The sequence below is a fragment of the Carlito syrichta genome, unplaced genomic scaffold, assembly GCF_000164805.1.
Source record: "Carlito syrichta isolate Samal-C Ts95f unplaced genomic scaffold, Tarsius_syrichta-2.0.1 Scaffold305043, whole genome shotgun sequence".
Lineage (NCBI taxonomy): Eukaryota > Metazoa > Chordata > Mammalia > Primates > Tarsiidae > Carlito > Carlito syrichta.
This window is the reverse complement of record NW_007249139.1, coordinates 649,657-668,931: the sequence shown is the minus strand read 5'-3', so window position 1 is coordinate 668,931 and position 19,275 is coordinate 649,657. Positions and strand designations below refer to the sequence as shown.

The following is a 19,275-nucleotide window of genomic DNA, read 5'->3' as shown; positions in this document are numbered from 1 at the left end:
TTTTTTTTTTTTTTTTCCCTGCTTGTTTCGTACTGGGCTCCGAGATCCTCAAACTTTTAAAACAGGGAGCCAGTTCACTGTCCCTCAGACTGTTGGAGGGGCGGAGTATAGTTTTTTTTTTTTTAAACTATAGGAGGGGCGGACTATAGTTTTTTGTTTTTTTTTAAACTGTAGTCCGCCCCTCCAACGGTCTGAGGGACAGTGAACTGACCCCCTGTTTTAAAAGTTTGAGGACCTCTGCTAGAGTATCCCCTACCCATGCACAGGTCAGAAGTCAAAGATTTGGTTAAATGTTATATGCTCTTTAAGAAACCTCTGTGGCTTCTTCTTTCTTAGTTTTCCTTTCTAAATCTTATTACCTGACTTGCCAAACCAGTAAGACTAGGAGCTTTATGCTTGAATTCTGACCATCCTGTGCTACCTGTTCTGAAGTGTGCCCTCAGGCAAAAGCCTTCCAATTGCACATCTTCCCCACTGCACTTCCCTTCTTTCAGTAATTAACTCCCTCCTAGTTTCTACCATATTTTGGTCTCTCCAGTGCCTTCAAATAGTTGTGTTTTTTCCATTATCCAGAATCTATAATTATTACAATACACTACAAGCTTCTCTACCACGAGTGGAAGCATAACCTCCAAACTTTTAATTGTAAACATTCAGGTGAAGACGTTGACTTTTCTGAAATTGAAATGAGAAGACCCATGTAGATGGTACAGAGAGCTATGAAAGTTGAAGAAACTATTAAGAGGGGAGCATGGATAGGAAGGGGAACCAAGAATAGAGCAGTGAGCACTCCAACACAGGAGGCAGATGAGAAGAGGAACTGAGGGTGGGGGGAGCCGAGAAGGAATAAACCTGCAATAGAAAGAAAACCTAGCCGGGCTCGGTAGCTGGGCTCGGTGGCTCAGCCTGTGATCCTGCGCCTTTGGGAGGCTGAGGTGAGTGAATTGCCTGAGCCCGTGGGTTCGAGACCCGCCTGGGCAACTTGGCGAGACCTCATCTCTACAATAAATCAAAAAATTAGCCGGGCGTGGTAGCGCACACCTGTACCTCCAGCTACTTGGAAGGCTGAGGCAGAAGGATCGCTGGAGCCCAGCAGGTCCAGTCTGGGCGACAGAGTGAGACTTCAACTCAAAAAAAGAAAAGAAAAGAAAGAAAACCTTGGGGAAATTTTCTTTTAACTCTCAGAGATTCCATTTCCATAGCTGTAAAATTGGAATATAATTGCCTTGTAATAAGTATAAAGATTAGAAATAATATATTTCAAGTACCAGAAGAGTACACCTGGATAACATGCAGCAAAAGGATGGCTATACTACCTACGAATGATGTTTATTCTGTTTAGTTTTCTTATTTCATGCAGATGGGCTGAAGATCCCCTGCATGTCCTACCAAGGGTGGGTGGGCATAGGGATGGTGAAGAGGCAGAGGATCAACAAGGAAGAAATCACTCAAGAGCGGGAGGAGTCTTTAGGTTGCCCAACCACAGTGGGCTCTGGATTGAGCAACATCAAAGTGGGAGAAGCAAAAATTGTTTCCACCAATCCAGGACTCCATGTGTTTGCATGATTTATGAACGGACTTCCCTTTTGAATGTGGGACGTACCTCTAAGTCCCTTCAGGGACCCGGGCTCGGTCCACACAAAAAGAAGAAAACCTGCAAGTCAAGTCAAAAGGTAGAACTTTCAAAAATTTATTTATTATTATTGCTAATTTTAATTTTATTATGTTATTTGTTGGATTATAACCAAAGTATAAAATAAACATCCATGAGCTCGTAGATATAAATGACTGAAAAATCTCCCACACAAAAATGTTCCAAATAATTTATCTAGATATTCCCTCCTCGAGGAAGTAGAGTGTAGTGCCCCCTCCCCTTAAGTACAGTTGTGTTTATTGACTTGTCTCCAAGGACTATAGTATAGAAATGGGGAGGAAATAACTTTATAGTAGAGAAATCCAGCCAACATTCCCTTAGTCAGGTGGTCAAGGTTAACATCAACAGTGCTAAGTCATGTTGAGAGGTTATGATACCCTTGGTATGGTGTGAGGTGATGAGCCTGTCACTTCATTCCTGTAGTCTTCCTCCTAAAGACACATTTCGTCAGTCCAATCATGAGAAAAACATCACACAGACCCCAACTGAGGGACATTTTATAACATTCATGACTGGTACTCCTCAAAACCATCAAGGGCATCAGAAACTAGAAAAGTGAGGAACTGTCATAGCCAAGAGGATCCTAAATGACAACCAAATGTCACATGGGATCTTGGAACAGAAAAAGATTATTAGGTAAAAATTAAGCACATCTGAATAAACTATGCCCTTTTCTTAATAATGTATCAATATTGGCTCATAAATTGAGGGAAACTGCCAGGCATGGTGGCACACGCCTGTAATCCCAGCACTTTGAGAGGCTGAGGTGAGAGGATGGTCTGAGCTCAGAGGTTCAAGACCAGCTTGGGCAACTTGGCAAGACCTTGTCTCCACAATAAATCAAAAAATTAGCCAGGTATGGTGGTGTGCTCCTGTAGTCCCAGCTCCTTGGAAGGCTGAGGTGGAAGGATGGCCTGAGCCTAGGAGGTCCAGGCTGTGGTGGCCATGAGCATGCCACTGTACTCCAGCCTGGGTGACAGAGTGAGACTTCAACTAATAATAATAATAAGCTGAGCTCAATCACTCAGCCTGTAATCCCAGCACTTTGGGCGGCCAAGGCAAGTGGATTGCCTGAGCCCGCGGGTTCTAGTCTAGCCCAGGCAACATGGCGAGACCTTGTCTCTACAATAAATAAAAAATTAGCTGGGTGTAGAAGAGTGCGCCTGTAGTTCCAGCTACTTGGAAGGCTGAGGCAGAAGGATTGCCAGAGTCCAGCAGGTTGACCCTGGGGTGGCTGTGAGTGTGCCGCTGCACTCCAACCTGGGCAACAGAGTGAGACTCCAACTCAAAAAATAATAATAACAAGGAAACTGGGTACAGGGTATATGGAAATTTACTGTACTGGCTTTATAATAAGAAAACATAGATATATAATATTAGTACTGTAATGAAAACATAGATATATAATATTAGTACTATACACAGAGAAAGTTTTTTTTTTTTGGATCTCTTTATCTTGGTTCTGAAAGAGGCAGCTGCAGTAATGGTTTAGGCTGAAATAATGACTGGTGTGGACAAAGCAAACAGACCCCAGGACAGGCAGAGACAGGGGCCAGTTAACTGGGCAGAAACAATGGAGAGATCTCAGGGAAGCAGAGAGCCCATATCCCATCCCACCTACTTTTAAAAGCTGATACCTAGGCTGAACACATTAGAAGTAGTCAAGCAGTGGGCAGTATTGGTTTAAAACAAGAAAGGAAAGGAGGGATGGGGTGGGGGAGAGAGGGAGAGAGAGAGAAAGAGAGAGAGAGAGAGAGAGAGGGAGAGAATTTCCATTTATAAAAACTACTCTCATTTAAAACAGTTCTCGGATATTAGCAGTATTTCACAACGTAGACATCTCAGTTTGAGACGACTTGATTGATTTCCTGATTTCCAGGAAAACCAGCTATCATCTGGTTCCTGCTGTGCTGTTTACTGGCATGAATATGCAGTTCTTACAAAATGTGAAAAGGCTGCAGTAGAAGTGAAATTTAATTCTTTCTGACACATTGTTCCAAGCTCCCCACTGTCTCCAAGATGAAGAAAACCAGCCCAGCAGAGAACTTTCTGCCTCTCTCCACAAAAAAAAAGAATATGAAGAATTCTGGGAGATTTTGTCTGGAGTTTTTTTTTGTTTTTTTTTTTACATGAACTGAAGGTTCTGAACAGCCTATGGGAATGGGGAGTCAGATGGAATAAGCTTGGTTCACCTCCGTGGTTCTGTGTTACACCTACATAGCTCGACCAAAAGTTTGAGAGCAATAGCTGTGTTTTGTATTTTCTGGTATTCCCAAGACCATTGTCATCGCCCACAAGTGTTTTTGAGCACTTACTGGTACAACCACAGCAATAGTAAAATAACAAACCCTTACTGTGCACTCTGTCTGTGCACTTTACCCTCACGAGTCCTATGATCCAAGCTCGTCTAGGATTCCATTTTACAGAAGGAAAAATAAGGTTCAGCAGAGTAAAATATTCTGCCCCAAAACACATGGTGTGGCGGTTAATTTTATGTGTCAACTTGGCCAATTCATGTGCCTGGTCATTTGGTTCAATAATAGTCTAGATACAGCTGTGAAGACTGAGGTTCCTAGGAGAAGAGGAAATCAAGACTATCACATAGTCTGGGCATGGCGACTCATGCCTGTAATCCCAGCACTTTGGGAGGCAGAGGCAAGAGGATTGCCTGAGCTCAGGGATTCAAGACCAGCCTGAGCAACATGGCGAGACCTCGTCTCTACAACAAATCAAACAATTATCCAGGCATGGTGGTGCACGCCTGTAGTCTCAGCTACTTGGAAGGCTGAGGCAGGAGGATCGCCTGAACCCAGCAGGTCAAGGCTGCAGTAGCTGTGAGCATGCCACTACACTCCAGCCTGGGTCACAGAGTGAGACTCTGACTCAAAAAAAAAAAAAAAAAAAAAGACTATCACATAGATATCCTGCTTGAGTGTCTTGCCTGCCTCTCCATCTTTTCCATCCCTGTGCCTTATGAATTTTGGACTCAAGACTGCAACATCAACTTTTACCGAACTGCCAGCCAGCAAGCCTTCTCTACAAATTTCAGACGTGCCAATCCCTCACAATCATGTGAGCCATGCCTTAAAATAAATCACTTTCTGTTGATAGATAGAGAGTGAGATGGATTTCTACAGGTTCTACATATATCCTGCTGGTTCTGTTTATCTGGAGAGCCCTGACTGGAACACATAAATGGCAAAGCCAGGACTCATTCCGGGTCTTTTTGGATGCAAAGGTCAGGTTCTTAACTCCACACTCTCCGGCCATCCCAGACCCTACACGAAAGGCTACAGACACCAGAATTGTAACGTAAGCAAGAGCTGCTAAGACCAGGCCGTGTTCTTACCATGGAAACTTACACACTAGTCAGGATATGATACCTGGTCCTGCAGGTGCGAGAGAGCTCTCTTTGGCTTTTCAGCAGGGGGAGGAGGTGTCTCAGCAGCATCAAGGAAGAAGAATTGGCTGCAGGACAGAAGAAGGGGAGAGCCCAGAGCAAGGAAATCGCTGTGGACACTATTATGACAGCACGGGTATGAAGGGCCTAGAATGGTCTACATGGAATAGCTTCCAGAAGCATCACCGCGGAGGGACTCCTAAGACATAAGATGAACAGGGAAGCAAGACAGAGAGCCAGGGCGAGGCCAGCACGAGGGCCCAGCTGAATGGCCACAAGAGGAAGGGCACTGTGAGTTGGAGTGGGGGAGTCTGACAGGAAAGCCATGGACAGCCAGCAGAGTCAGATCCAGCCACTGGAGAGGGCCAGGCTGGAGGGCAGGAAGATGGGAAGAGGATGACGTAGTGGGCTGAGGATCTCAAGCTCTGAGCTAGGTCAGAGGAGGGAGGAAGTTGGATCAACCAAGTTCACTGTTGAGAAAACAGGGCTGGAAGGTACAGGGGGCTGGGGGAGGCAGACAGACACACCACCGAGGCAGAGGGTCTCCCTGTGGAAGCTGGGGTGGCAGGCATGGCCGAGCGGCCTGGGCCAGAGATTGGTGGGATTTGTTGATCAGAGACTGTCGGAAAACACGAGCGAGTCCTTGTGGAAGGAAGGTGGACGCCGAAGGCAGGTGTAACAGTGTCTGCTAGGGAGGCATAGCGAGGAAACAGGTGACAGACACAGACTCCTCTCTTAAGATGTTTGGCAGGAATGTAAAAAGCCAGATGGCAATACATGAGCAAGCCCACAGAGGGAGGATTTAATGCCAGGGAGACCAGGTGAGTGGGAAAACCTGCTGAGAAGGAGGAAGTGCAGAAGTCAGGAAGATGGGGTCATCAGGAAGAAAGAGGATGTGGTAGAGAAAATAATAATAATAATAATAATTAACTCTTGGCGAGTACTCCTTGTGCCGGATGCTGTTCTGAGCACTTTATTTTTTGTGTATGTGTATATGTATTTTTTGAGTGGGGGTCTCATTCTGTTGCCCGGGCTGGAAGGCAGTGGTACCATCACAGCTCACCACAGACTTGACCTCCTTGGCCTCCCAAAGTGCCGGGATTACAGGTGTGAGCCACCACAGCCGGCAAAAGATGATTTTGAAAAGTGACCCATGACACACGAAAAGGCTAAGAGCCATGGGTGAGAGGGCACAGTGGACGCTCTGGTGCGGCTGCCTGTGTGGGGCAGCTGCTAGCCGGGTAGAAGCTTCACAGGAGGAACCAGGACCCCTCCCCCATCGTCTTTGAACTCGCTGGGGTCTTGGGTGTGGCTAAATGGGCTCGGGCCTCTGCTGCCAGTGGGAAAAGGAGGAATCACCAGCCTCTGATCATGGAGTCAGGGAGGATGAGGACAGAGCATCAAGTTCACTGGAGATAAGAGACGGGGACCACCCCAGAGCTGGACGGCTCAGGGTTGTCTCCACTGGGATGCAAAGGCCGACCCTGGGGAGAAGCAGCCAAGAGCAATCCTGCGCTCGTTGGCTGTGGGTGCAGCACTGCTCAAGGCCAGGAAAACACGGTTGCCACACCCTGGAGGGACAGTCACAGTCGTCTCAACACGCCGCCAGGCTCCGTTCACACTAGCCTCCAGCCTCGCAGGCAGCTCGGGCCTCGGTGCATGTGGGACTCCCCCTTGCGAGGGCAGCTCCTCCAATTCTGCCTCCACCCCATCCCCCGTCCCCAGTTCCTGCCAAGCAAACTTTGCCCTGAGCCGCCAACCTGGGAGGACCCCGCCGCCTTGGGAGAGGGGCTGTGCCCTTCATTTCACAAAGGAGAAGTGGAGGTTGCAACTGCTGCCACAGAACTGTCCCCATCTCTGAGTGTGGCTTCCTCATCTCTCTGCACCCCCTTGGCCACAGAGCATAGGCCAACCTCACCCACCAAGGTCCGGGGCCATGAGACTGGCCCCAGGCCCTGCAGGCCAAGGTGAGAGTCGCTGAGACCAAATCCACGCTCCCTTCAACCACCCCCCACATGCCTGCCCCCAGTCCCCTGGGGAATGGAGGGTTTCCTCACACAGGCCACACGCTTACTGGGTCAGGCCCAAACCCACGAGCCTCTTTGTACTGCTGAGCCCCTTCGCCTCCCTCTGAAGAAAGTTTCCAAGGTTGAGATAACTGTGAGGGACAGGATGGGGAGTGGCCTGGAGGGACACCAAGGGACAGTGGGGACAGGCCTGGGCACTGGAGAGCTTTGAGATTTTCAGGGAAGTAACGCCAAGGTACAATCCAGGGCCACCACTTCTGCTTCCTGCTGTGCTCTATGCCACCTTCCACACTGCAAGAGAAATTACCAACAGGCTCCTGGGACATCATTCACTCACACATACTTGCTCCAAGCAGGGCCTGGGGCAGAGGGAGGCAGCTGTCCGTTCCCTGAGGAAGGATGATGGAGAATGACTTCTTGGAGGGAGGCCTGAGGTAGTCTTGAAGGATGAGGAGGATTTTCCTGAGTGGGGAACAGAATGGAGAGCCTTCTACGCAGAGGTATTGGAAGTAAGCCCAAGCCTGCTTGGGAGAGAGGCAACGTGGAGACCTGGGCACTGGACCGCACCGGACAAAGAAGGCTACATGTGTTATAATGCTGTTGGGAGAAAATGTGGTCCTGGGGCTACATTAGGGAAGTTCTGGATTAAACAATATTGAACAGATCTCTTTACTGCAGGATTTGTCAGAACATTTAACTTGCTCATGTGCCCTATGAGCCTCATGGTGGACCCCAGGACTGGTGTCCCATGGCAGGCCACACTGGCATAAGACATACAGGAGGCAGTGGGAGTTGATGAGGTCAGAGAGAACACAAGGGATTTTGAATGCCAGGCCAAGAAGGTGGGACTTTTTCCCTGGGACCAGCACAGCATCTCAGAAGGGATTCAGACTCAGGGAGCCTGGGGCAGTTTAGCAACAAGCAAGATTAGGGCTATGGCAGGACAGGGTCAATCCCAGTCAAGAACTCCATCCTTGACAGCAGGGTCAGAGTCTGTGGGTCCAGCCAGGAGCAAAGGCGCTCAGGGAGATGGGCAAAGACAGAGGGAAGACCAAGCAACCCCTGAATCCAAGCTTGGGTTGAGAGCCTTTGGCCCAGTGGGCAAGGCTGCTTGGGTTCAAACCCTTCCTAGCTGAGGGTATCTGACTGAGCCTCTCTGGGGCCTCAGGGTATTTCTTGTTTATTTTTTTTTAGGGCAGTTTTAGGTTAGTAGAAAGCACAGAGAGGTTCCACATGCCTCCCACCTTCTAGTAACATCTTGCATTAGTGTGGCACGTTCATTACAATCGACAAGCCGGTACTGATACTAAAGTCCACACGGTTTACCTGAGGGTTCACCCTGTTATACAGTTCCACAGATTTTTTTTTTTTTTGAGTTGGAGTCTCACTCATTTCGCCTAGGCTGGAGTGCAGCGTCACGCCCATGGCCACTGCAGCCTCCACCTGTTGGACTTAGGCAATCCTTCCATCTCAGCCTACCAAGTAGCCAGAACTACAGGTGCACGCTACTGCACATGGCTAATTTTTTTATTTATCATAGAGATGAGGTCTCACCATGTTGCCCAGGCTGGTCTCGAACCTGCGGGCTCAGGCAATCCTCTCACCTCGGCCTCCCAAAGTGTTGGGATTACAGGCTGAGTCACTGCACCCAGCCTGCAGATCTTAACAAATACACAATGTCATGTATCCACCATAGTATGTGTTTCATGGCCCTAAAAATGCTGAGTCTCAGTTTTAACACTGTAAAACGAAGCTCATCTGAAGCCCCTCAGTCTCCCACTGTAGGTTTCTGATTTAGACCTGACAAATTAAGTGGTACTGAAATCAGCAAAATGTCTCTAAATAAGGTCTGATATCCACCACCACCACTAGGCTTGGGTCGGGGTGAGAGGTCCTCATTCAATTGCACATTGCAGGGTCCCAACTCCAGACCGGTTGAATCAGAATCGCTGGGGTGGGGTCCAGGAATCTGCATTTATTTTGAGTTGGGGGTCTCATCGTTCCCCAGGCTGGAGCAATGGCACGATCATGGTTCACCGCAACCTCAACCTCCTGCTCTCAGGAGATCCTTTCACCTCAGCCTCCTGAGTAGCTGCTACTACAGGTGTATACCACCACAGCTGGCTAATTTTTTTTTAATAAAGAAAAGTTTATTTAAGAGTAATTTAGAGAGAGAAAGAGAGAGAGAAAATTCACCTGCTCCAGGTGGGGGAGAGGGCCAAAAACCAGGAAGCGTGGTGACAGCCATAGCTCAAAGAGCACATGGCTACACCAGAGACTTGCAAGGCAATGACAAGGTCTTGCTATGTTGCCCAGGCTGGTCTTGAACTCCTGTGCTTGAATTCCTGCCTTGGCCTCCCAAAGTGCCGGGATTATGGGAGTGAGCCACCACACCTGGCCAGAATCTGCATTTAACAAGTCCCCTGGTACACAGGGAAGTTTGAGACCTACACTGCCCGACCGCTTGTGCACACAGAAATTTGTTATCCCAAGGTTTTTCAGATATAAACAGAAAGCTCCTAGCCATTGTCAGATTAAAGCCCTGGGGGGCTTTGCCATCTCCCAAAAGGAGGACAGATTGCCACAGAGCCAGGAAAAAGCCCACTTCTGCCTCGTGCAGCCCCGTCCACAAGCCCACTGCTGCTTCCTATCTTGATTGCTTACCACTCACCCAAAATAACCTGGATGCAACGCCTCACCAGCTGCAGCTCTCTCCCTGCTCCCTTAATTTAGCAGCCAAATACATCTGGTTCCCTCACGGAGCACAAGGCCTAGACAGGAGCCCCTGCTGCATGGCCATCTGTAGTCGGTTGAATAGTGTCCCCCCAAAATCCATGGTTGCCAGGAACCTGAGAACGTGACTTTATTTGGAAACAGTCTTCAGGGGCGTAATTAGTAAGAACGGGAAGAGATCATACCGGATTGAGGCAGGCCCTCAACCCGGTGACTGGTGTTCTTAAAAGAAGACAGTCGGGGCAAGAAGACCACGTGGACACACACGCAGAGACTGGAGTGGTGTGGTGACACGCCAGGGAGCACCAAGAACTGCCGACCATCACCAGAAGCTTAAAAAGATGCAAGGAAGGATCCTTCCCCAGAGCCTTCCGGAGGACCGTGGCCCTGTCGACAGTGTGACCTCAGACCTCTAGCCCCAGAGCTAAGCATTAAGTCATCCATTGGGGGTCATCTGTCACAGCAGCTGTAGGAGACTCACACACGTCAGTGTCATGGACCCAGACTGGTTCGTCACCCTCTCAGCTCGCCACAGCAGGAAGGAAAGGCCCCCACCCTTGCACAATTCTCTAGACAGGGGTTTTAACAAAGCCCATTACAATCAGGGCTATTTTCTCCCAACCAACATCCTTGGAGTCTGCAACGGCTAGGTCCCTTTCCTACATGAGAAGAGGGCTCTGGTGGAAAGGCTATATTCCAAGAAGGGTTCACAGTTCAGCCTGACAAATAGATTCTGGTCCTCAGGCAGCATCCTCTGGCTCAACTGGAGGGGTCACTACAGCTTCATGCCGCTCCGGCGCCGTGAGTCCTTCCGGGCAATGGGACTGAAGTTCACGACCTCCTTGTAGATGTGCTCTAAGAAAGGCAGCACGGTTTAAGGCGTGTGAGGAGGTGTGGGGTCCGGAGCCTGCCCCCTCAGACATGGAGTGGAGTGTGAAGGAAAGACACACACCGCAGGGGAGGGAACGCCCACTGGGAGATGGGGCAGGGGTCTCTGGGCACAAGTGGGGCTGGCCAAGTCGTGAGGACCGAGGAGGCCAAGGGAAGAGGCTGCGGGCAGAGGGAGGGGGGAGGGGGCCAGGACCCGGGTCTTACGCTTCCACTCGTCCACCGTGAGCTTCTCGTGTTCTAAGGCGTCGTCAAAGGGCTGCTGGGCCTCCGTCTCCTCCTCAGGCTCCCGGAAGGGCTCGAAGAAGGGGTGGGTGAGGGCCTGCGAGGCTGTCAGGCGCTTGTCCACGTCTAGCTCCAGCATCTTCTCCAGCAGGTCTATGGCTGCAGCGGCAGAGCCGTGAGTCTCACACCCAGCATGGGGAGGCGGCCCGGGGATGCACAGAGGGCCCCCCGGGAAGCAGGTCCTGAGACTCACCCTGGGGGCTGGCCTTGGGGAAGAGCTGGGTGAAATCCTTCTTGGGGGTCTGCGGCAGGGACTGGATGTAGGATTTGGCCTGAAAGAAAGACGTCAGTCCGGAAAGCCTCAAAGCAGGGCTGGGGGCTCAGGTCAGAGTCCAGGGTGAGATGAGGTCAAGAGCACCTGCTGGGGGGGAGGACCCTGGGGGGAGGCACAGGCAAGCCCTCCTCCCCAACAGCCCATAGTTCACCCAGCCTGTGGTCAGCCAAGCATGCAGCCTAAGCCCACCTGGGCATGTTGACCACCCACCGCTTTGTCGTTCAGCTTCTGCACAAACTCTGCGCCCGGCACCCCGGTCACTTTCAGGATCTGGGTCAACTGGTCCAGGTCTTAGTAGCAAGTTAAGGCTCAGCCCTGCTCTCCCTGGTGGGTCTGAGCTACCCTTCCCGCACCCACCATCACTCCACCAGGCCCTGAGGCACCTGACTACCAGTCCTGCTTTCAGGAAGAGGCTCCTGGAGGGCTTTCCCGGCAACAGGCTGAGGGTCTGGGGGGGGGGTGCCCTTCTTGACAAAGGCAGTGGACTTCCCTGGCCTCATCCCACACAGTCACCCTCTTCTGTCTCTTCTGTGTCCTCGTCTTCTCCAAACCCCCGGCCACAACAAGCTGGGCAGGCTGAGCTTATGTCTTCTCCTCCAAGTCCTGCCCTGCACATGCAGGCACTTAATGTGTGCGGTGCCAAAATTTGAAGTACTTTGCACACAGCAGTAGAACTGCAGATGACTCATTTTCATCATGTGGCTTATCTACTTTTAAAATTATTCTACAGGGAGCACGTATCACTCTTGCATTAAGAAAAAAAGCAATTGCCATGCATGGTGGCTCACACTTAAAATCATAGCACTTTGGGAGGGGAGGCAGGAGGATCGTTTGAGTCCAAGGGTTCAAGACCAGCCTAGGCAACATAGCGAGCCTTCGCTTCCATAAAACATTTTTTTAAAAAATTAGCCAGCCATGGTGGCACACGCCTGTAGTCCCAGCGACTTGGGAGGCTAAGGTGGAAGGATCGCCTGAGCCCAGGAGATTGAGACTGCAAGGAGCTATAATGGTGCCACTGCACTCCAGCCTGGGCAACAGAGTGAGACTCCAACTTAAAAAACGAAAGAGAGAGAGAATTATTTAAATGAAGTGTCTGTTGAAGGAAGGAATCCCTAGATGAGTTTGGCTTTTCCAGCAAAGGATACAGTCTTTCCCCTTGAACAGAGTTTTCCCGGTCAGCATCTCCGCCATGATACAGCCAACAGACCAGATGTCCACTGAAGAGAGAGACAGGAGAGTGTCACCTGGGCCGTCTTGCAGGGACCCAGCAGTCAGCCAGCAGAGTCACCCGATGGCCCGGAAAGCCGCTGGGCAGGTCCCGGCCCTGCGCGCCCTCAGGACTGGCCACTGACCGGTTTGGTTGTAGTGCATCCAGCTGAGGATCACCTCAGGGGCCCGGTACCAGCGGGTCACCACATAGCCGGTCATCTCGGTGTCGGCAGGCCGCGCCAGCCCAAAGTCCAGGATCTGTGGCTCAGTGGGTGTGGGGGAAGGAACTTGCTTAGAAAAGGAGGCCCCTAGGGGGTCTTCGGGGGGCTCCCGGGGGAGAGGCCCACCCCATCCCCATCAAGCCTGCTTGAGCCCCTCACCTTCAGCTCACAGTCCTCGTTCACGGCCAGGTTGCCTGGTTTCAGGTCCTGGGGGAGGACAGAGAGTGAGCACCGGGCAGAGGCAACCAGGAGCTTGTCCTGGCTCTGGCACTGCCCAGCGTCGTGACCCCGGCCAGGCCCCTTCCCCTCCCTGGGCCTCAGTTTCCCTCATGTGTAAAATGGGGATTGGCCTAGGCGTTCTCTCGGGGCCCGTCGGGATGGAAAACGTTCCTGATTCTTGAAGCCTGAGACACCCAGCTCAGGGCTGGCTCTGGCTGCAGCGATTCCCCATAAAGATCCCCAGAGCACCTCGAATCTTCCACGCAGGCCTTCCAGAGCCCAGGCTGGGTCTGAAAAATCCACATTCCATGCTCCCGAGAACCACCCCCTCCTTCCACCTCTTCCACTCCTCGAATGACTGCTGGAAAACTCCACCCACGGGCAGGACCAGACCTTTGAGGATGGGGGAAGCACTCACCCTGTGGACGACCCCCGCTGAGTGGATGTACTGTGTGGGAGAGACAGAAGGCTGAGTCCAGTGCTCAGACCCACACCCAGCACGCAGGCCGGCTCGAAAACCTCCTCTGCCCTGGTACAGCATGCTTCCGCCAGCCTCCCTCGAACCTCAGGCCTCGACCCCGAGGCGCCCCCTCAGCCGCCCTCCAAGGCCCCCACCTTCAGTCCTTTGAGCATCTGGTACACCAGGCACTGGATCTTGTCCTCACTGAACTCCATGCCTATGATCTTCTGCAGGTCTGTCTGCATGAAGGGCATCACCAGGTAGCTGGAAGGCACGAGGGCTTCTTGGAACAGTTGCTCAGGCCGACCCAGCCCCAGGTCTGAGCTCACAGGAGCGGCGTGTGGATGGAGCAGGCAGGGGCTTAGAAATGTCCTCTGGCAGGCAAAAACCAGCCCCACTCAGCCAGCCCGACCCCCACACTGCCTCCAGGCTCCTGGCGCCCAGCCTCCCCGCGGCAGGCGGCCCAGCTGGCAGACTCAGGGTGAGCGTGCTCAGAGTTGGCGCGTGCTCAGGAAAGCCGAATGGAGCTGTGTTCCTGTTCTTCAAAAGTGCCCTCTCCTTGCCCTCCTCCACGCCCCACAGAAAGCCACAGCTGGGAGCTAGAATCATCTGCCAGTATTTCCTTCAGCCTCTGTCCAAATAGCTTCTGTGCAGAGGGTCATGCCTGGCTAAGACAGCTCCTGGAACAAACAGGCTCCAAACAACTAACCAACCACCCAAACAAACAAACAATGTGTCTGTCCTTCCAAGAAGGAAATAATAAAACAATTTCCAGGAGGGTGGAAGAAGGAGGTGGCACCCTCTTATGGAACTATGAAACAGGTCGAAGCTGGCAAAATGTAACTGTTACTCAAGGAAGTAACAGCGAAATCCTGAGCAAAAATAATACAGATTATAAAAACAGGCTGGGGAGGTAGTTCACACTTATAGTACCAGCACTTTGGGAGGCTGAGGCAGGAGAATCACTTGAGGCCGGGACTTCGAGACCAGCCTGGACAACATAGCAAGACTTTGTCTCTCCAAAAAATTAAAAAATTAGCTGGGTGTGGTGATATGTACCTGTAGTCCCCAGCTACTTGGGAGGCTGAGGCAGGAGGATCACTTGAGCCCTGGAATTCAAGGCTGCAGTGAGCTGTGATCATGCCACTGTACTCTGGCCTGGGTGAGAGAGTGAGACCCTGTCTCTAAAAAATAAGATATATATATTTTTAAAATATTATAAATATTTTCGAAGGATGTGGTGGAGGCCATCTCCATGAGCCTCTGAATTCTAGCAGCCCTCTTCTGGCTGGCCACCCTGTCTCCCAGTCCTCTCCTGGGGCTTCGCCTGCTACACAAAAGCTCAGCTCTTTCTTCCTGGCTGACAGACTCACTGAAGCCTTGACCTTGCTTCCTCAAGTGCCCACCCCTGTTCCCTCTCTCACCACCAGACTTCGAGAAAGGGTGGTCCACGCTCCTGGACTCCACTGCCCTAACTCCCCTTCCCGAGTTAACCTGGCTTCTGCTTCCATCCTGCCGCCAAGCCTCTCGGCTTCAGGTCACCAGGGACTGTTGGACAAACACATCCTGACACTCCCTTTCTTCCTACGTCACTCTCACAAGGTCTGACACTCCGTCGAAATTCTCTGCCTCTGACCGGGCTCTCTCCGTCTCCTCCATCAGCGAATCCTCTTATCTCTCCTCCTGAACGTGGACGTCCAATCAATGTTATCTCCTCATGTCCTACAATTCTCTGTTCCTGGGCGTCACCAGTCACCCACAGGTGACTACTCCAGCCCAAATGCACAGCCCTGGCCAGGTCTTCTTCCTCTGAGGTTCATATTCACTTTGCAATCACCTGAACGTTCACAGGCTCAGACCTGCTCCTCCTCCCCCTGGTACTCTCTTTTTTTTTTTGAGTTGGAGTCTCACTCTGTTGCCCAGACTGGACATCCTTCCGCCTCAGCCTTCCAAGTGGCTGGAACTACAGGCGCGCGCTACCACACCCGGCTAGTTTTTGATGTATTGTATAGATGAGGTCTTGCCAAGTTGCCCAGGCGGGTCTCGAACCCGCGGGCTCAGGCAATCCACTCACCTTAGCCTCCCAAGGGCATGGGATTACAGGCCGAGCCACCGAGCCTGGCTCCCCCTGGTATTCTAAACAGGATCCTGAGCATCCCCCAGCCCCACCACCCCACCCAGTCGTGGCTTCCCGACAGACATCATCGCATCCTGTGGGTCCTGCTTCAATCTGCTCTTGGCTTCAGACAGAGGTCTAGTCACTAACACTGGCCGCTGGGCTCTCCCTCCTCCCCAAGGCTGCTCCCTGCTCTCTTCCTGCTGCTGCCGGAAGGCATACCACAGGACCCCACCTGGCCATGCCCCCACCCTGCTCAAAACCCCGGTGGGTTGGAGGCTGCCTCTGGGAGTGAGTCCAGACTCCCGGCGGGACCACACCTGCTGCTGGCTTCCCCTCGCCACACTGGGCTTCTCGACATTGTCCGCACAGCCCCGTCTTGTCCACGCACCGTACTAGTGAAGTTGTACATCTAGCAGCTGACATTCTGGGTCTGTGTAACTCTGTCAAGCACCCCATGGGCCAGAGGCAGCCAAGGCTTCCTTCCAGTCCTCACTACAAAAAGCCCCAAAGCCCAGGTGCAGTGGCTCACGCCTATAAACCCGACACTTTGGGAAGCCAAAGCAGGAGGATGGCTAGAGCCTAGAAGGTCAAGACCAGCGTGGGCAACACAGCGAGACCTGGTCTCTATGAAGAATCTCAAAATTAGCCAGGCATGGTGGTGCATGCTTGTAGTCACAGCCTCCTGGGCTCAGGTGATCCTTCTGCTTCAGCGTCCTGAATTGCTGGGACTACCTCTTCCTTCACCCACCCTTGGCGGGAAGCACCTTCCCAGGGAATCACACTCAACAGCCTGAAGGCACAGGGACCACCAGGGAAAGGAAAGAGGCCCCGGGCCAGAGGATAGAATCTGGACCCTCCCCCACCCAACTCCTGGGACTGCCAGCAATTCAGGAGGCTGAAGCAGAAGGATCACCTGAGCCCAGGAGGCTGTGGTGAGCCATGATCATGCCACCGCACCCTGGCCTGGGGAACAGAGAGAGACTCAGACTCAAAAAAAAAAAAAAAAGAGCTCCCGTATCCAGACGCGTAGCTGGGCCCCCGGGGCAGCGAGGGGAATTGGTGCCAACCCTGCGAGCACTGGCAGCTGTGTTCGTGTTGTCAAAGTTGGGTCAAGAGCAAGCAGCTGTGCAGACAGTTCTGGGCCAGGCAAGCGCCCCAGCCAGCCCGCCCCAGCTCTTCCTTTGCCCACCCTTGGCGGGAAGCACCTTCCCAGAGAATCACACTCGACAGCCCGAAAGCACAGGGACCACCAGGGAAAGGAAAGAGGCCCCCGGGCCAGAGGAGAGAATCTGGACCCTCCCCCAGCCAACTCCTGAGTGGCAATGCCAGCCTGAAATACCCCAGAGCCCCCTGAACCCAACTCACAAGTCATGGAAGTTGCGCAGCGAGGAGGCAGGGGTGAAGACATCCAGGAGCCCAATGACCTGGGGAAGAAATCACTATTGAGGGCTAGACAGGGGCGGCCCTTGCCCCTCACCTCCTCCAGGCCCCAGCCATACCCAGGGCCACCCGCCCTTTCCCGAGACGCCGCCTCCAGCAGAAGGCAGGATCCCTGCCTTTGTGGAAGCAGTACAAGGGGCAGAGGCCAGGAGGGATCCCCTAACGGGGAGGGAGGTTAAGATAAACAGTGACAGGGAGGGAATCTGGATGGGGGGAGGGGGAGGAGGCGTGTCAGTGCGCCTCAGTCTGGTGTTCAGGGCAAGCAGCACAAGCCCGCTCCCAACTCATGGAGGCAGCAGAGAACCACAGAGGACGGTGGAAGGGGAAAAGGAGACAGCCAGGAGGCAGCTTTCCAGCCAGCAGGCTCCCTGTCCTTGGTCTTGAGTCTAGCCACACCCATCCTTGCCTGCCACCAGGCAAGATCACCCCTGGCTGGAGGCCACAGGGAAGGGGTTTCCTGAAGAGGGATGGGGCTTAAAATGTGTACAATAGCCCAGTGTGGTGGCTCATGCCTGTAATCCCAGCACTTTGGGAGGCTGAGGCAGGAGGATGGCTTGAGCCCAGGAATTCGAGACCAGCCTGTGCAACATGGTAAGACCTTGTCCCTACAAATAATTAAAAAAAAAAAAAATAGCCAGGTGTGGTGGCACGTGCCTGTAGTCCCAGCTATTTGGAAGCTGAGGCAGAAGGGATTGCCTGAGCCCAGGAGGTCGAGGCTGCGATAAGCCATGATTGTGTCACTGCACTCCAGCCTGGGCGACAGAATGAGACCTTGACTCAAAATAAAGGAAAAAAATGTGCACAATATTTTGAAGTCATTCTCTTAAATGTCTGCCCTGCAATCTGGGTTTCCTGGAGCAAAGCCTGGTTGCCAGGCCCAGAGCTGGGCCACTGGTTCTCTCGGTTGCTTCTACCAGACAGGACAGTCTAATGGTTATGCACTCAGGCCCAGAACCAGGCTGCCTAGATCAAGCCCAGTTCTGCTACTGACTAAACACAACGTGAGTCTCTCTGTGCTTTCGTTTCCCAACTGTGGCATGTGGGCAGTAGTACTCATCTCATGTGATAGTGTGAGGATTCAACCAGCTAGAACAGTGTCTGGCACGTAGTAAGTGCTCACTAAGTGTCTACTGTTGTTGTTATTATCAGGATCACGTGCAGAAACATTGCCCAGGCTTCTAGCCCCAGCTGGCCACAAGCTCTCAGACACGGAACACATTAAAAAGCTCCCCTGTGCCTGTTCCCTCATAATGATGAAAGCCTAAGTCTGTACCCCATAAGGTTCATCCAGTCAAAAAATACCCCTTGTTCCCTTCCTGGAAAGTGGGCAGGTCCTCAAATCCCTCTTTTTGTTGTTGTTGTTTTTTGTTTTTTGGCTTGGGGTCTCATTCTGTTGCCCAGGCTGGAGTGCAGTGGCACCATCAGAGCTCACTGCAGCCTGGACCTCCTGGGCTCAGGCGATCCTCCCACCTCAGCCTTCCGAGTAGCTGGGACTACAAACACTGGCCGTCATACCCGGCCCATGTTTTAAATTTTTTTGTAGAGACGAGGTCACACTATGTTGCCCAGACTCAGACTGGTCTCGAACCTCTGGACTCAACGGATCCTCCCTCCTCGGCCTCCCAAAGTGCTGGGATTACAGGTGTGAGCCACGGTGCCCGGTCATCCCTCATTTTAACAATGAGGCGAGAAGCAGAGATCCGTGGAGCAAGAAAGAGGTTCTCCTCCTCCCGGTCCCCTCCTGGTTCTCCGTACTCTGAGGGGCCTGGTCGGGTCCCTCCCTGGCCTCCCCTCTCGACCTCCCCGAAGCCCCCGCGGCCTACGTTCTCATGCTGCATGTGTTTCAGCAGCAGCAGCTCCCGGTAGGCCCGCTTGGCGAAGATCTCAGACTGGAAGGGCCGGCTCAGCTTCTTGATGGCCACCTTCTCCCCGGACCGCTTGTCGATGGCGGAGCTGCAGGGGCACAGGCAGGTCAGCACCCACTCCAGATCCTGGGGGCGTCTCCAGGCCACCCCACGGGCCCCTCCCCGGGCAGCAGACTAGCCAGGGAGGAGACGATGCCCACCCAGGATGTGGCCAGGGCCAGGAAGCAGGAGAAGGGGTGGGAAGCAAGGCAGAAAGCGAGAAAGGCCCAGGGCACTGGGGCAGCAGCATCGCCATGCCCTCAGGATCCAGGCAGCCTGGATCTCTACGCAGCCTGCCAAGGCCCGTCCCCCTCCTGGGACCTGGATGTCCTCATCCGGAACAGCGGGCAGGGCCCCGACGAACGCTTGGGCCCCTCGCCCGGTGGCGGTCCTGGAGAACCAGACCCAGTTCCAAGCCAACCCACGGGGACCTCACGCAGCC

The 19,275-nt window shown here is 52.6% G+C and overlaps 1 protein-coding gene across 1 annotated transcript in view; it reads right to left on the bottom strand.

Moving 5' to 3' along the window:
- Positions 1–9,927: 9,927 nt before the first annotated feature.
- MAPK13 (mitogen-activated protein kinase 13) overlaps positions 9,928–19,275 on the bottom strand; it is a 17,649-nt gene continuing 8,301 nt past the window's right edge. The window contains exons 2-13 of the mRNA XM_008061073.2: positions 19,122–19,224; positions 18,753–18,882; positions 16,855–16,913; positions 13,526–13,634; positions 13,329–13,358; positions 12,851–12,898; positions 12,614–12,728; positions 12,407–12,478; positions 11,472–11,551; positions 11,181–11,259; positions 10,910–11,086; positions 9,928–10,669 (exon numbers count right to left, since the gene is read on the bottom strand). Coding sequence (XP_008059264.1) covers positions 10,590–10,669; positions 10,910–11,086; positions 11,181–11,259; positions 11,472–11,551; positions 12,407–12,478; positions 12,614–12,728; positions 12,851–12,898; positions 13,329–13,358; positions 13,526–13,634; positions 16,855–16,913; positions 18,753–18,882; positions 19,122–19,224 — 1,082 coding nt within the window. The 3' untranslated portion in view covers positions 9,928–10,589. The remainder of the gene's footprint in view (positions 10,670–10,909; positions 11,087–11,180; positions 11,260–11,471; positions 11,552–12,406; positions 12,479–12,613; positions 12,729–12,850; positions 12,899–13,328; positions 13,359–13,525; positions 13,635–16,854; positions 16,914–18,752; positions 18,883–19,121; positions 19,225–19,275) is intronic.